Consider the following 17,555-nt stretch of genomic DNA (forward strand, 5'->3'; position numbering starts at 1 on the left):
TTCTGTCTCCATAATCCAATTTTGCCTACTGTGCACCACTTTCCCCTATGCTGTCCACTCACAGAGAATGCCATCTGTTGACTGTGGAAGGAAAGCATCCCAACATGGGAGAAGACACATATGATACAGGCAAAATTCCTGTTCCTCACCCAGTCCCAACGATTTAATTTACTGTTATAAGGGAGAATATGCCACGTCTGTCTGCGTATGGACTTCACTAATAACACGCCAAAAATAGTGTAGGTATTGGCTGGGGATTCCCGCCCAAATTAAATGGATGTAGAGCCAAGTCCCCGTTTCATTTCCTTACCTTCTCTCCTTTCTCGCCCAAAGGTCCCTCAGGTCCAGCTGGACCTTCCCGACCCTGTAAGAGGATGAACTAACTTAGCAAAGACATTCTTATTCAGACTTTCTTCCACTCCCGAAGGTTGCCTATGGGAACAATGACAGAACATGCTGCACAGCCTGCCAGCTAAAAGGAAGAGCCAGGCTCCTGCTTTGGTTTAGGGTCTCATGTATCTACATTCATCACTCTTCAATTTGGGCTCATCCCCCTGGCCTGCTTCTTCTTGTTGCAATCAATTAGGAGGCCTATTAAAAAATATCACTGCCTCATACGGAGCACCCAATACGCCAGATTCATAGATGTTAGGGTCGGAAGGGACCTCAATAGATCATTGAGTCCGACCCCCTGCATAGGCAGGTGCTGGGTTCAGATGACCCCAGCTAGATGCATATCCAACCTCCTCTTGAAGACCCCCAGGGTAGGGGAGAGCACCACCTCCCTTGGGAGCCCGTTCCAGACCTTGGCCACTCGAACTGTGAAGAAGTTCTTCCTAATGTCCAGTCTAAATCTGCTCTCTGCTACCTTGTGGCCATTATTTCTTGTAACCCCTGGGGGCGCCTTGGTGAATAAAACCTCACCGATTCCCTTCTGTGCCCCCGTGATGAACTTATAGGCAGCCACAAAGTCGCCTCTCAACCTTCTCTTGCGGAGGCTGAAGAGGTCCAGGTGCCCCAGTCTCTCCTCATAGGGCTTGGCCTGCAAGCCCTTAACCATATGAGTGGCCCTTCTCTGGACCCTCTCCAGGTTATCCGCATCCCTCTTGAAGTGCGGCGCCCAAGACTGCACGCAGTACTCCAACTGCGGTCTGACCAGCGCCCGATAGAGGGGAAGTATCACCTCCTTGGATCGGAGGAAGACCAAGGTCAGTTGGCAAAGCAAGTGAACACCAAGCTACAAAATTCATGCACTTTCCAGTTATGTCAGAAACCCAAAGGTTAGGTTAGGTTATGTGCCATGATTCAAGCATAAAAAGGTCTCTCAGACAGTGCCGGATTTAAGCTTAAGCTACAGCTTAGGGCCTCAAAATATGAGGGGCCTCTGAATCAGAAAAAAAAAATTGACTCAATATCAAGTTTTATAATAAAAGAGATAATAAAGGAGAAGTAAGTTGGTAAATAAAGGAGATAAAGGAGATATGGGGAAATGAGTCTCTAAATATGGACATTTTCATTCTAATGTGACAAAAATATACATACATTGGATTATTTTTATTGTATGGGGCCTCTTAAACTGGACATAGTTTAGGGCCTCAGCATGTAATAATCCACCACTGCTCTCAGACACCACCCACACTGTAGGCTGAATATTTGGCCTGCAACATCATTAAAGAGTCCAGGGAAGACCCCACAGGGAGTGCACAACATTAGGTCAATGAGTTAAATGCCTTAGTGAGGGAGCCAGTGAGCAAAGGCTGTTTGATAGCATGTGTACCCTGCACAACACAAGGGAGGAAGAATGCTTTGAATCCCCCAGGAAGAACAAGGACCCAGTAAACCCCTACACAGCAAGTGCATTTTCCTTTGTCATCAAACAAACACAGAGTAGTTAAGTCCCGATTAAGTAATGCACAAAAATCAAATGTCATGAGATTTGAGACATCTGACAGGACTGTAAGACAAGACAACATTGACCTCACACACTGGTTGGCTCCAGCTACCTTGAGAAGCTGATACTAAACTGACCAAGATTTTCTAAAGAGACAAGTGACTTGAGAGAACCAACCTGAGAAACCATAAGAAGCGGGCTGCTTGTCAGACACTGCCGAGTGCCCAGCCCCTGGAAATCACGTCCTAGAGAGAGCTCAACATCTCAAGTCACTTTTTAGAATCCAGCCTTTATTCTTGCAGCTGCCAACCCATCTGAGACAGGAACCAATGGCGCCACTAAATCAGTGGTCTCCAACCTTTTTAAGTATGAGATCACCTTTGGCATTTAAAAGCAACCCAAGATCTACCATGTGCTGCTGCTACCCCCTCCCACCCACCCAGCAGGTAAGTCTGTGGGAAGGGAAGGGGGAGGCAAATCGAGGAAGAGGGAGAAAAAATGATTTGGGGGTGCATCTCCCCAGCAAGTAAGTCCCAAATGGAGCAGGTTCCACTCAACTTACCCCTGCTCCTGCCTCTGTGGCACTGTCCCTCAATGCGGGGGCCTCCATCTAGCCCCTGCCACTTCCCTTCCCCACCAGACTGACCTGCTGGGCTGGGACATGCACATGCATGCATGCGGGCACTCAGCCCTCCACCCCAGCCTCAGATCAATTCCAAGAGGCTCTGAGATCTACTGGTGGATCAAGATCCACTGGTTGGTGACCACTGCACTAAAGCATTTTAGCATGCCCAGATGGGAGGTAAAAAGATCACTGTGGCATATGCCCTAAAACTGGGATTTTTTTCTTGGTTCTCTCAAAGCCTTTTCACCAGAAAGTAGTCAGAGAATAGGAAGCAACTAGGTAGCTTCTTTCCTGCAGACCTTTGCATGTCAAGGTTACGTACCCAATCTCACCTTAGCTAGGAAGCTGAGGTAATCAGCAACCAGAAAATCTGTAGCTTTGCAGGCTACAACTATGGCAAAGAAGATACACAGCTGGACAGGAGGAGGAGAAGGCCCTTTCAGGATTTTGGCTTTGATCACAGCTACCACCAGCATGTCTTATGAGGAGAAAGAGCAGTGAAGTAGCAGCTGATGGCATTGTTCTTATGTCATACACCAACCAAAGGAACTGGCATCTGTACTCACCATATAGCCAGCAGGTCCAGCAGCCCCACTAGATCCAGGGAGTCCCATTTCTCCCACCACACCAGGTTTGCCAGGGATGCCATCTGTCCCTTGACTACCTGGAAGCCCCTGTATGGAAGAAGGAACAATTAGGCATTGATAAATACATCCATGGGTTCAGGTGTACCTGACAAACAACACACAGAGCAGCTGGAGATGCCATTCCCAAAGGTCATATGCAACCTCCCAGAACTAAGAAGGTCACGAATAGAGTACGGGCTGGTGGCTCGGGATATGCATCCACTGAAAAGTGGACTGAGACCACCACGTTATTTTGCTGACATGAATAAACATGTCTCTGAACTGGATGGACCTTCTTGTCTCCACTAGTGCTACCCAAGGGCAGTTCTGCATTCACACCCCGATACTTCTTTCACTTACTGGCAATCCTGGAAGCCCTCTAGGACCCGGGTCTCCTAGTCTCCCCTGCAACAAAGATTGTTAATGGCTGAGTGGTAGCAAGTGAAAGGGGGGAGGCAGAGACAATAACAGGGAAAGCTGAGCACCTGGGGCAGTAGCAATGCATGGAGGTAGCAGCAACTTCTGGCTGCCACCATTTTTACCTCCCGTCAATTCCCATCTTGCACAGCAAAAAGCTTCCCTTGGGCCATTCACCAGCCCTGGGTCCCCAAATTTTCAGTTGGAAAATGTGATCCCCCTGCACAGGAGCTGTGGGGGTAGGAGCCATTCACTCAGTGCTATTTGCAATCTCACTGCAGCATTGCCGGCCCCAGCTACCCTATCCCCTTCCCCAAGGCAATGCCTCATGCCCTGCCCTCTCCTCACCCCTGGCAGCCGAGAGGATTTTACTGGTGCTGCACTGGTCCCTCAGCAGGGCCTCACAGTGCAGCACCATTTGAACCAGCAGAATGAGATATTCTGGCTCCCCTTGCAGAGGGCTTGTTTGCACAGGAGGATGAGGATCTCATGCTGAGCTGACACAGCTCAAGTGCTCCCACAGATTAATTGGAACTAATGAATTGCATCTGCTCCAGAATGCAGCCTGGCACTTCTTCCACAGCAACGGCCTCAGGGTGGAGCAGACGAAGAACGTCCCCCTTGCTTTGTCAAAGCCTGTCGCGGGCCAGGGTGGGACCATCATCAATCCCCATTGCCTGGGCAGGGGTGATGAGCCTGGGGAGGGAGTCTGGGACCTGCACGATGCTGCTGCAGCAGGGTGCATGGCCCATTCAGTTGGTTCTCCCCAAGTGCCAGGACTGCCCTGTCAGGGCCCCCTCATGTGCTCTGTGGGAAGTGATGCAAATGCTGCTGCAGCATGGTCCAGGAGCACCTGCTGTGGGGAGCGATGCACCCTGTGCTGTGCAGGGACACTGCTGGAGATGCCCTCACTCTCACTTTGACTGCACCCAGCAGGTCCCAATCCCTGGCCTCTTGCTTTCCCTCAGGGTCATTTCCTCCAGCTCTGCTTCCCTTCAAGAGCTACAGTCCAGAACCGGGGTGCTCATGCAAGCAGGCCAAAGACTGCTCCCACAAATAACTTTCTCTACATTTGCCAAAAAAGTGTCAAGAGTGGCCTTTCTAAAGGGAAACCTGGGAAACCACAGGGATGACTGCAGCTCCCTACTGCCTCCTGACTGGTTTGGGGGCTAGGCTAACTCCAGCACTGAGAGGTTTTCTTCTCCATGAAGCTACAAAAGTGCTCAGTAATGAGGGTAGAGAGCAAAGCCTTGGCCTTGCTGGAGGGCCCTGACTGTGCCCTGGCCTTTCATGCCTGTGTTCACTGAGTGTGCAAAACTGGCCCAATCCTTTCAGCACCTGAAGCTCCTCACCACGTACACAGAGAAGAACAACAAGACAACACATACCTGGAGGCCGGGGGGGCCTCTCGAACCAGGAGGGCCAGGTGGAGCCTGATAGGAAGGAGAGAGGCAGAGAGAACAGCCTTGGTAACTTCACAGATTTCACAGATGTTAGGGCTGGAAGGGACCTCACAAGATCATCAGGTCCAGCCCCCTGCCTAAGGGGCAGGAAGTCTGCTGGGGTCAAATGATCCCAGTAACATAAGCATCCAAGTGTCGCTTAAAAGCATCCAGAGCAGGTGTTTGTGCCACTTCTGGGGAGAGTCTATTCCAGGCACTAAGGACTCGGACAGTAAAGAAGTTTTTTCCTTGTGTCCAGCCTAAAACGGTCTTCCAGGAGTTTGTGACCATTGGACCTTGTCTTCCCTTGGGGTGCCCTGGTGAACAGACGTTCTCCCAGATCCTGATGCACACTCCTGATGTACTTGCAGGCTGCCACCAGATTACCCCTGAGCCTTTGCTTCTCCAGGATGAAAAGCTTGCCTTGGTTCTCCTGAATATTTTTGCACTATGGCTTGTTTAAAGACCTTTCTGCCTCCTATGTACACAGTCCCACAAGAACCATTTAGGCAGCTATTGCACCTAACTCCACACTTCCTATAAACCCCTGATGATGGTGGGGAAAGTTTTCTCACCATACTTTACTGCGCTAATTGATAGCAGATCACTACCACAGCCTACCACTGGAAGCCATGTATCACTTACAGGCTGATTTTTACAGACAGTTAGGGAACAATACTCACTTTGGGTCCAGCTTTTCCTGGAAATCCTGATGGGCCCCGGACTCCAGGCTCTCCCTGTACGAAGAGGTAGAAGGAGGTTTTATCCATTACAATCTGGTAAAGAACCTCTCATGTAAAAGCAACACGGGTAACCACCTCTTGGTAGTCAGCAGAGGAGAATTGATGAGGCTTAAATCGATCCAGGCAGAACGCAGCCTTATCTGCTCAATTCTAGGTGGGAGTTTTATTGGCGCACATATTGGTGGAGACAGAAAGTTGGATTGTGGGTTGAGATTGTAGCATGGCCTCACAGCTATAAATACAAATAAGTATCCTGAACTCATTAGAGAGAGGCCTCAGCCAAAATCCATGTTGTTCAACATCCAACATTTTTAACATGCTTTTTATTATGAGCCAAATGACAACAAAAAAAGATCCCATAGAAATACATATTCCTAATCCAGGGGAAAATCCACATCTAGCTTGGAATGTAATGAGTCAACCCTTGCTCAGGTACTAACACAAACTAATTAATGGAGGCAGCAGGATTTCAGCATGTTCATACTGACTGCTTCCGCCCGACTTTTCTGTTAGATGGTTTTTCTTAACAGGGCTAGCAAGCAGACAGGCTGACTGAGCAACAGCCACTGTTACCTCCCTTGACATCAAACTTTGGTCTCACTCAGGAAAGAAATGCAAAGGGGTGAAAGAACATGTAAGTGATACAAGAGGTAACAGATGCTGGAAGCACAGTAGCGTCTCACTCTACAGAAGCTATTCCCATGCAAAAGCCCCATTCAAGAGCCTCCCTTCTTTTATGTCACACCCTAAACCAGGGTGTCCCTCAAATTAGAAGTTCACTCTCCCTAGAGTGACTGTCAAGCAAATGGCTAACAGCAAGGTCTCAGGAGGTCACCCCTGAGTTCCCACCAATAAATTTTTATGGTCTTACCTTTTCACCCATAGGTCCTGGTTTCCCTCTGTCACCAACAGGTCCTGGGTAGCCCTGGTGGAGAGAAACACGTTAAACTAATTCAGTTATGTCTAATGCACCATATTCACCTTGAGTAGAGGTGGAGGAAGCCAACTGTAGATAGAGCTCACTTCCCAGAAATGACACCATTCATAAAGAAGATAGGAGATAGAAGCCATCATCAACAGTAGAGCATTTACAAAAAACTCTCCCTGCCTTTTTGGTTCTTCTCAAACAAACTTCAACATCCTCCTATAACAAGCATGAGCAACAGAGCATACAAACATAGCAAACATAGCAACAGAGCTCTTCCTTCCAGCTGCACAGCCAGCTACACAGTGCTTAGCTAGCTACTCCCCTTGTCGTGTGTAGGAGAAGCTTACACAACTGGTAATTTAAAAATGGAACAGACCACTGCCCTCCCACACCAACTACTACGTGCCACTCGAGGGGATTGTCTAATACTATGTTGCTGTAGCAGAGAGGGTCTGAGCAAGAGATGGTGTTCATTCAAGCTATCTGGCTAGAGGAAAAGTGGAGATCTTATGACCAATCACTATGGGAAGGGTTTACACAGGCAACCACCCAGCACCAAAGCCTGGGAATCAGGACTGAAAACTACACAAAGTAACTTCATAGTGTCATAGTTGGTAGGGTCGGAAGGGACCTGAGCAGATCATCAAGTCCGACCCCCTGCCATGGCAGGAAAAAGTACTGGGGTCAAACAACCCCAGCAAGGTGTTCGTCTAACCTCCTCTTAAAGACCCCCAGGGTAGAAGACAGCACCACTTCCCTTGGAAGTGGGGGTTTTCCACATACACTGGAGGAAAAGCTCTTTTTTTACTGATGCCACAATACCAGGAACACCATCTGGTCAGCCCCTCAGGACACAAACCATGGTTTGGGACTGGGACAGGAAGGCAGGTGCTCCTTGTATGGAAGCATCGGACCAAGGCTGGAAAAGTGGGCTGACTCGAGCAGCTCTCATTGGCACAACCTCTACCTGGCCAGCGGTTGGCCTGAGAAAAAGTGGTATCAACACACAGCAAATTCCAGGGTGATATCCCAGGAAGCCAAAGGTGTTGGGTAGGATGCTTTCAGAAAACTCCTTCTCGGACTGGTCTTGGATACCAGGCATCTGGACAGCTATTTTTTCTTTCAAGCTCAGCCCTTTTCCATCTCTGGCCCATGTACTGTTATAGATCTGCCTCCTCACTGCCCAGCACCACTGTGCACTGGTAACAGGTGGGCATGGCTATCACTTACATACATGCCGACAGGTCCTTGAGGTCCTTCCAAGCCAGGTTTACCAAGCAGACCCTGCCAAAAAGGAAATTAAAATTCAACAGGCTGCCTGAATGCACAAGGCCAGTCCTGCTGCCAATGCTAGCAGGACAGGAGCAGTATAGTGGATTACAGAGAGGCAGGGTGCAGGGATCTTTCTTACTAAAAACTCAGATAAACAGACATGGTTTAGTCTGAATCCTAAGAGAAACCAAATATTTGATACTCCTCTTGGCTTCAGTAGGGACCAAGAATGCTCTGAATCAGGGATTCATCCTCTAGTCCATGGGCCAAATGCAACCCATGGAGCCATGGCATTTGGCCTGCAGGCCTCTCCAGGGGTTGGGAAATTTAGCAGTGAGTGAGCATTGGCAATTAATATAGCCACTCTCCCCACACTGCCAAATTCCTTAACCCCAAGCTGTGCGCAGCAGGTTGGGGCCAGGCCACGCTGCTCCCCCTCCCTCCTCAGCTGGATCAGGGCTGGACCATGCCTCCTCCCCCCCGCAGCTGGATCAGGGCAGTGTCAAATCCCCTTCTTCCTTCAGAGGGCTGGGTTGGGGCCAGGTGCCCCCCCTCCCCATGGCTGGATGGGGTCCCACCGCAACCACCCCAGGTGCCAGGTCAGGACCACCAGCCAGATCTAACCCACGGATGGACCAACCACTGCCCATTCAGCCCTTCAGCCAAAATGGTTAAGCACCACTGGTGAATGGTTCCTATGAGAAACCACACCTAGACACAAGTCTCTTTGCTTGCAGCAAACACGGGAAAAGAATGAGCACTTCAGGTGCAGAAAGCATGGAGAAGGGAGAAGAGGCTGGGTCACTTTTCTCTGCTGTGAGTCAAGCCAGGCCATTCAGAAACGGCAATTATAGTCTCACAGGGAGCACAGCAGCTAGAATACAAGGCACTTGTTTGCATGTGTTGAGACATGCAGAAAATCCTCAGGCTCAGAGGTGGCGAGAACCTTTGTCCATGCCCTTAGTTATCTGTTGTGTGGCACGCTTCACATCAGAGAGCCCATCTAATCTTCCACTGGCCCCTCTGTGGCACCATGATAATGCTGAAAACTGCCCCAGAGGCCTGCTCTGAGGGAAACACTCAAAAACACATGAAATGAGTGAAATCCAAAGGCTCTTGTTTTTAGAACAAGCCTACAGAAGAGCTACATGGTCCCCCACGTGTGCTCCACTACACGAGTGAAACTCACCCTCAGTCCTGGAGAACCTGGGTCTCCATCAGGTCCTGGTTTTCCTGAAGGACCCTTTAAAGACATTCAGGGATTGGTGTCATTAACAAAAGAGTTACCTTGATGAAGGCATTTTTAAGCCCTGGTATGTGTTGCTCTGATCAGCTAAGAAAGCAATCTAGTCCTTTATAGGTTCCCCCTTATAGATCTAATGCAGATATTTGATTGTGATGCATCCACTTGATCTATGTAGATTGACACTGCAACTCCTGCACAGCATCATTCATCAGCTGTCCAATGCCAGCATCTCAGGGCTGGCACCAGGGAGGATGCAGAGCACCTGGTGCCCGATGCCACAATACAGCAGGACATGAAGTCTCAGATACTCTTTCTGGAGAGAGTGCAAAACAACCACTTTATGTCTAGGAGAAAGAAATAGCTTGGGATCTTGGGGTCTGGCAGCTTGTGCAGCTGAGTGAACAAGCACTGCTGGCTTGCTTATTCTTCCATAATGTGGGTGCACACTACTGGATTCAACCTGAAAGCTGGTGCTTGAATCATACAGAAACAGGGCTAAAAGAGACTGCAGGAGGTCATCAAGTCTGACCTCCTGCTCAGGACAGGATCAACCTTGTCTAAACCATCCCAGCCAAGCATTTGTCTAATTGGCACTGAAAGACTTCCCATCCTCAGGTGCACATGATTATGTGGCTGTCTTGGACAGACATTACAAGATGCAGTACTCCTGCCCCAACATAGCTATTCATGGATTGCTGCTAGCTTTCAGGTTGGTCCAACAACAATTATCATTGCATTTCCTTTCAAGGCAGTGCTGTTGGTTGCTGCTGGCTCTTCAGAAGCATGTAGACATGCTTTACTAAGCTTTACCCTAAATATTCCTAGTGTGCACAATGCAGCAACCTGTTCCCATACATTCTGCTGAGATTTGCACAGTCTAGTTTTCTTTGAGTTACTACAAAAAGCAAGAGCACCACTACAGCCTTACTTGCTGTACAGACACCCAGTCCACCAGCCTTTCCCCATGAAAGATACAATTAAGAGAACAGACCTTCCTCCACATTGCACTCTCTCTTAGCTAGACAAGCCCAGGGATAATATTTTCTATTCTTTCCCATTTGGGGTATGAACCAAGCCTTAATTCAGCCAATGGTGGCTTTTCTGTAGATTTTAATGGGAGTTGTCTCAGGCACTGAAAGAATAAGCTAGAGGTTATGAGAATCCCTACTGAGAGCAACATTGAGTTCAGCCTCATATCTGCTATCCACCGTCCTCCCAGAACACGCAACAAAACAGTGAACTGCCCATTTTGGTGCTGTACTGAATGGACCGCCACCATAGGACACAGGGTTTTCTTACTAGTAATCCAGGAGGTCCGTTGTGCCCTCTGTCACCCTGTAAGCCTAAAAAGCCCTGGGGAGAAGCACAAAGAGTCAAAACATGTGAGATGATGGTTGGGAGAGAAAGTGGAAGCAAATACACATAGGTAGGGCCGGCCACGAGACTGCTGCTGATGTCCCTGTTACACTGGGTGAACTCATAGCCCTGCACCTCGCTGGGTTAGCCTTCTATTAGTGTAGTGGCTGACTCACGCACATTGTCTGTGGATTTCCTGACAGGAGGCTGGCTGTCTTAATTTTGAGGCCTTTTTTTCAGGGGGAAAATGGAACAGAGTGTTCTGAACAAAATCTTGTGATTTTCTGTTCAAAAGCAAGTTTTTACATTCAATTTAAAAAAAATTGCATTCTCTAATGTAAAATAAAGTCATAGTTAGAAGGCAACTGTGTCAACGTGCAACTTTTTGTTCAGCCCAAATATTTTCCATAGTTTTGCTTAGTGAAAACAAATTAGTTTTTTCCTTTTTTTCCCCCCTCCAAATCAAAAACGGTAGATGCCATGGAGGGCATTGAAAAGGGGAAAATCACCCTAGATCTATCCAGTTCAGTGCTGCTCTCCCAGTACAGCATCCATTTCTGCCATTGTTGGAGACTGGGTTGGGCTAGACAGACCACCGGTCTGTCCCAGTAGCACTGTTTATGCTCCTTTTACTCAATTTTAGGCTAGGGAAAACAAAGAATCTCCCACAGGACGGACTCAAAGGACTAGAAAAATTTAAAACATCTGCACACAAGGAATTTTACTCACAGCTGGTCCTTTTCTGCCAGGGCTCCCCACAACACCTGATCCACCCTGCAGGATAAGTCAGGCAGATAATAAGGTCTAGACAATGTCACACAGCTTCTGCCAACTCCCACCCAAGACCACAGCATAAGAACATGGACATACACGGGTCTCCACTTTGCTTGTAGGGCAACACCTTGTTGAAATCCATAGGATTTATGTGGAAACCTGACTCACCTCATTTCTTGCTAAAGGCAAGAATCACAAGCACAGGGTTTCTGGCTCTCACCTCGGCTCCTATTAGATGTTTGTCCACATCAAATCACCACTAGAAAATCTCTGTGTCTCCATGAGGGGTTCAGGACTGGAACTATATGGTCCAGGGGTTCAGGGTATAGGGAAGCAAGGGTTGAGGACTGGTAGGACACAGAACTGGAATATGCATATGTAGGCAGTGAGCTTCAGGGGAAAGCTGTAATGAATCTGCAGAGCTGTACTAGCGAGAGAACTGGGGGCAAAGACACATTTGCAAGTGGGTGAATGATGTGCGTGTGCTAAGTAGTCCCAGCTCAGTGCTGTCCAGCTCATATGATCGTGTCACAGTATCCAGCTGTGACAGTCCACAATGCATTAGGACATTCAGTTCTAGGGACCGACTTGGATCCATCTCCCTTTTTTATAGAAGCATATTTATAAGAGACCCTCCATATTCACTAGCAACAAGAAATATCAGCACCAACTGAGAACTCTGGTTAACGTAACAGGTTGTAATACAGTAGCTTTCACTTGTAGTCTTTCCCAGCCAGCCCAAGAATTACAGTGCGACAGAGAAGGTTTAAGTATATAGTATAGAATGGGAACCTGTGTACCAGGCTTTCCTTCTGGGCCTTCTATTCCAGGAGCGCCTCGTAAGCCCTGTCAAAAAGGTTTATGTTGGATTAGCATCTCAAATGAAACGCACGTGCTTGTATTTTACATGCAGCAAATTTGGACCGTGCAGGATGTATTTAAATAATACAGGAGGAGTTGCCTGCATACACAAAGGAAATGCAGACCTTTTCACAAGAACAATTTAAAGAGATGGGGATGGGAGACCTTTGCATGGGCATACTTGTTTGCCCTCGGGTTGTTCAATCCTGACTACTGGGAAAGGAAACAACTAGCTAACGCAGTTGCCCGTCTTTGCTGTTTTGCAGTCTCTAAATGCGCCTCCCCACTGTTTCTTTGTTTGTTCACCTGTTGCCTACTTCCTACACCCCAGATAGTGAACTCTCTGGGGCAGGGACTGTGTGTGTTTGCCTGTCTAGGGCTTGGTGCAGTCAGACCCTAATCTTCATCCAAGGGCCCTAGATGTCAGTACCTCAGAAATAATCACTTGCACTTGCAAAGTACAAGATTTCCTAGATGTAACAGGACAAGTTTGTGCTCATCATTGCAGCCTGCTTGTTAACACATGTCTTGTCTTCTAATTGCACCCTCACTCAAATGCAACCAGCTTGTAACAGCTCTTTCCCACCTCTGCTGTCAAATACTATAACCAAAAAATAAAAATAGCAGTGGGTGAAAACCTATTTTTACCACTGCGCAGACAAGAATGTTGAATACCTGAAAATATTTTCCTTCCAGTCCCCTTGTGCCCACTTCCATAGCTATTAATTGTAGCTTATTTGTCACATGTAACATGGCTACTAAAAGTTTCACTGAAAGTTACTTGTGTGTGCGCTCTATTTCTTACATTCCCTGATAGCAGGGGAAAGGCTCATTGCATTTTGCTAGTGTTTTTACTAGCTATATAGTACTTGCACAAAAGGATACACATCCTCTATAGTGCCATTCAAGTGGATTCCTTACCACTGACTCTACTACATGAGTCCCCAAGAGGGGAATGTGGCACATTTTCACCCGTGTGCAATATCCAATAGCTGCTGAAAGCCACATTATCTCACAGGATTTACCTGCTACCTGATCTATGCCATGAAAACAAAGAAGTGAAATACAAGCAAGCCCAAACTGCAGCTAGGGTATAATCAGGGTGCCTACTTTTATTGGGAAATAACCAGCAAGTCTGAAGACCTATGTATGGAAATGGGCATGGAGCCTGTATGGTGCCGTGTTCTCATTCAGGTATGCAGTAACTGCTAATCTTAAGTGAAGCCTGTTGAAAAAGCTGCAGTGCAGACCTAAGAGAAAACATGGGTCTGGACCCTGATCTCATTTGTGCTGGTGCAGGTGTATTTCAGTACACTCAGCTCAGCTGCACTCTCATGTGTTCAGGACCAGCAATTCATGTTTCAGGGAGATGTCGAACCCTTCCTTGCTTCTCGACCTGACTTGTATTATTAGGGCAGTTTGTCCAGTGTCTTCATTAAAGCAAACTTAGATGAGTTGTAGACCAAGTACAGGGCTAGCGTTACTTACTGGGGGTCCCGGGACTCCAACAAGCCCACGCTGGCCCATACGCCCCTGTAAAGAAACAAGCATTACACGAAGGCACCTTCCGCTCCTTAAATAAGGCACAACTTGAGTCAGTCCCAATCTAGTATCAGGAAGGAGCTTTAGTAGTAACGTGGGTTAATGGACTTTTACAACCACAGATTCATTTATACCTCAATGAAGGGTCACCTTCTATCTAGGCTTCTCTCTGGTGTGGAATTTCCACTTCACCAGCACTTGAACTGAGTAGTTTATTCACTCCTGGGTACAGAGAGCTGACCACCGCTACCCACATCTTCGCCAGCAGATTGCTGCTATGTGGCTCTGTCTGCTTCTTCTCCTCCTCAAGTATTAAATTCAATGGACTCAAGCACATGCTCACAGTTAAGTATGCTCTTAAGCTTTGTCCTGAATCGGTGCTTTGGCAGAAGGCAGAACCTCATTATATGATCCGTCAGACAGGGGATGCTTTTTGTCCAGGCCAAACAACCTGTGCTGCTCTCATTTGGGATTCACTGAAGGTGTTGGTTTGGATCGTTAAAGACCTAAAAATGCTCCAACATTCACGGACAAATAATAAAAAGCATTGTCACTTACCCTGTGTCCTCTTGGTCCTGCAACGCCCTTTGGGCCATCTGGTCCTCGACTGCCCTAAAATTCACAGGGGACAATTCAGTCACGTCACACCGCTGTGTGTATTTCTAACTTCCCTCTGCCTTTGCTCCCTGACAGATCCAGTGGCAGGCACATCTCTACAATGTTTCAGGAGCCCTTGGCAAAGCCCACTGGAGTCAATGCATTTTTGAGCTTTGGACCAAACTGGAGAGAGAGATTTTGATTTCTCTATTTGAACAATACTGTGATGTGCGTAATGTGCATTGCACTTCAGATAGCAGCTAGAACTTGCATTGCAAACCACGTCAGGTCCCCCCGAGATACTGGATAGAGCAAGCTCTATTTTGACATGGGAGGGGAGTAGGAGAGATTGATTTTTTCCATGCCCACACCACACACAGAGCAAACCCCACGCAACCAGGATGTAGAGTCTTAGATATCCTGGACTTCAAACCTGGAGGTCTCTGCAAGCAGACCCAAACTGGAGGAAGATACTTGACTCCTATGCCAGGATTTTCCCTAGAGAAAGGTACATAATGTGAAGCCCTATTCTAAATCTCTGCGTAAGGTTCAAACACGGGTGCCACATTGGGCAGCAGCCCCACTAACTCCTCCAGCACCTTGCCCTCTGGAGGTCTGTGGATCACTGGCATCCTAGATATACCTGTTATGCCAACTTCCATGAGTCAATGCAGAAAGGCTGTGAGCAAGAGAAAGAGTGGGTGGGGGTGCTGGTACTTTTCCACTTAGCCAGTCAGCTTCACTCTGCAGCTTATAATTCAGCTGGCTCTGCCTTCGCTGAGGAAGGAAGATTTTTTTTTTCTTTTAAGCCATGCACCAGGTGGAGGCAGATTTCATTCTCACAGCTTGAGGCCTGTCAAACAGACTCGCAGACGGGACTGTGGAGATAATTTGTTCTTGGAATCGGGAGAGCATCTTTAGACAGCAAACAAAATATGATCCCAGGCCCTCTTCGGACAGGACAAGCTGGAGGTTCATCAGAGCAAAGTGCCCACACACAGTAGCTACTACTCGTTTGGACAGAATGTGAACCTCAAGGTGGAGGATACTGAAAAAAAGGGAAATTAGCATTTGGCAGAAACAAATGCAATGAACTCTTCAGTGTTTACTGCCCAGCGCTTTCATAACACAGAGATGATTCAGGAAAAACCTGGCACTGAGTAATGTGCCTGAAAGCTGGACTCATGAACTGTCAGGGACCAGCATAATCCTCTTAGGAGTGAGTCAAATGTCAGAGGGAATAAGGCCGTAACAGGACCTTGTACATGAGCATCATCATCATGTTTCCTCTGGGACTGGTGAAAACTGCTGTGCCTGTTCAGTGCCATGGAGTGCCTGAAACTAACCCCTTACAAGGTAAGTCATTCAGAGTGGATACTGGAGTAAAAAGGGCCAAAATGATACACTAGTATTTCCCAGGCTCATAAAAGCTGAGCCTCCTTACAGGAAAATGAAAACTAATCATTGCCTGCAGCCCTGCTTGTGTTGTTAAAGACCTCTGTGCCCTAATGTATACATCTTCCATGCTTCCACACCACCCTCCAAAATAACTCCATTAGCTTCTCTAGGGTCATGCCCCACCGCACTTCAGGGGATCTTGGACATAATCCTTCCTCCTCTTTCTCCTGCACAATGAACAATCAATAAAATAGTTAATGATGCAGATGCTTAACTGTAAAGCTGTCAGCATCGAGTGAGCCCCCACTGGAAAGAGCAAGGCAGCTCACGCTCCTGAGCTACTGCTCAAGCCCTCTGCAAAGTCAAGCAGATGCCTCAGCATCCATAACATATTTTGAAGGTTTTATTTGCACCTGTAGCACCCGGTCACTTGGGATTAAGCTACAGTAACACAAAAGCTTGTCAGCCTAGCTCTACTGATTCCCAGAGCAAACTCAACTGTGGTTGCAAGGCACTGCTATTGCATCTACACAGGGGATGGGTGGATTTCTGGTATAGAAACATTGTAAAAAAGTCAGTCGTCCAGTTGATATCACCCTACCAACCAGCGGTATAAAGAGAGCTGCTTCTATGGGGAAAAACTGAGGTTATGCCTTTGCCTCCACCAGCCAGTCCTTGAAGATCCTTCCCCGTGCAATAACATATCAAAAAGGGGTCAGCAATGTTTTTGGGCAGAGTACCAAAAACAACCGCAACCTCGACTTGCAAGATGTTGGTGTGCCGGGGAGGGTGGTGGGGGAGCTGCAAGGGACCTGATCCCTGTTAAGGCAATGCAGCCCCGGCCCCTTCCCCATTGTCCGCTCCGACATGTGCGTGCCAAGCAAAATGCCTTCATGTGCCATGCTCTGGCACCTGTGCCAGGGGCTGCCTACCCCTCAAATAGATTTATTAAAAAAAAGTATCCTGTGAGGTCAGACATAATACAAAGTTAATGCTAGGTAAAAAAAAGCTTTAACAGAATCTAAGAACAAAGGGAAAGGTCTCCTGGAATATTTGTTCATTTAAACCACCGAACTAAGTACCATTTCATATTAACAAGCAAGATTCCCTTGCTCTCAGCATCAGCAAAGCCAATTGCAGCAAGGGCAGGGAAAACAACTGGATGCATAATGAAATGGCTGAATCTGTGCATGCTTTCTGTGCAAACTGCATGACAGACGGTGAATGCTAACAGACTCATCTGTCCTCCTCTCAACCCAGTTTATGATGTTGTATGTAATACAGGGCATCTGCTTTGTTTTATTATGAGGTGGGAACTGACACACTTCCACAGACAAAGCAGCTCGCTGGGAGGCTATTGACCAAAATGACATATCATAGGAAATGTCTCTACTGCTCAAGCTTCCTCCAAAGAGAGGCTGCAATGCTCCAACCTACAACTGTCATGCCAGCAAACAGGCAACATGGCACCGACATCAGCAATTCACTTTTCTTCCCGTGCCTCAGTTTCCCCATTGACATCCAGCCTGGAGTCTGGAATTCTCCCAGGAGTGTAGGGGAGTTTAGCACAACCACTGCTGAAATTCAGCTGCAGAAGCAAAAGAGCTTAACACGTTCTGACATCCATGGATGAAGGCTGCTAGGCAGAAGGCTTATCCTTGCTACTAAAGAAAGCAGAGGAGAAACAAAAACAAGGCTCAGACTGACCTTTGGTCCTTCACTGCTGTTCTGGCCAGGCAGACCGATCTGTCCTTCCTCCCCCTAGAAGAGCAAAGAAGCAGCATTATGTCAGTAAATCCTTTGGTAACTATTCTGTAATTTATCATAGGGAGTTTAC

The 17,555-nt window shown here is 47.6% G+C and overlaps 1 protein-coding gene across 1 annotated transcript in view; it reads right to left on the minus strand.

Moving 5' to 3' along the window:
- The window catches only part of LOC102380345 (collagen alpha-1(I) chain-like), a 161,880-nt gene that overhangs the window by 28,190 nt on the left and 116,135 nt on the right, over positions 1–17,555 (minus strand). The window contains exons 24-37 of the mRNA XM_025211187.1: positions 17,426–17,479; positions 14,282–14,335; positions 13,670–13,714; positions 12,113–12,166; positions 11,276–11,320; positions 10,490–10,543; positions 9,134–9,187; positions 7,903–7,956; positions 6,616–6,669; positions 5,685–5,738; positions 4,948–4,992; positions 3,503–3,547; positions 3,083–3,190; positions 311–364 (exon numbers count right to left, since the gene is read on the minus strand). Of these exons, the coding sequence (XP_025066972.1) occupies positions 311–364; positions 3,083–3,190; positions 3,503–3,547; positions 4,948–4,992; positions 5,685–5,738; positions 6,616–6,669; positions 7,903–7,956; positions 9,134–9,187; positions 10,490–10,543; positions 11,276–11,320; positions 12,113–12,166; positions 13,670–13,714; positions 14,282–14,335; positions 17,426–17,479 (774 nt within the window). The remainder of the gene's footprint in view (positions 1–310; positions 365–3,082; positions 3,191–3,502; positions 3,548–4,947; positions 4,993–5,684; positions 5,739–6,615; positions 6,670–7,902; positions 7,957–9,133; positions 9,188–10,489; positions 10,544–11,275; positions 11,321–12,112; positions 12,167–13,669; positions 13,715–14,281; positions 14,336–17,425; positions 17,480–17,555) is intronic.

The sequence above is a fragment of the Alligator sinensis genome, unplaced genomic scaffold (genome assembly GCF_000455745.1).
Source record: "Alligator sinensis unplaced genomic scaffold, ASM45574v1 scaffold323_2, whole genome shotgun sequence".
NCBI lineage: Eukaryota > Metazoa > Chordata > Crocodylia > Alligatoridae > Alligator > Alligator sinensis.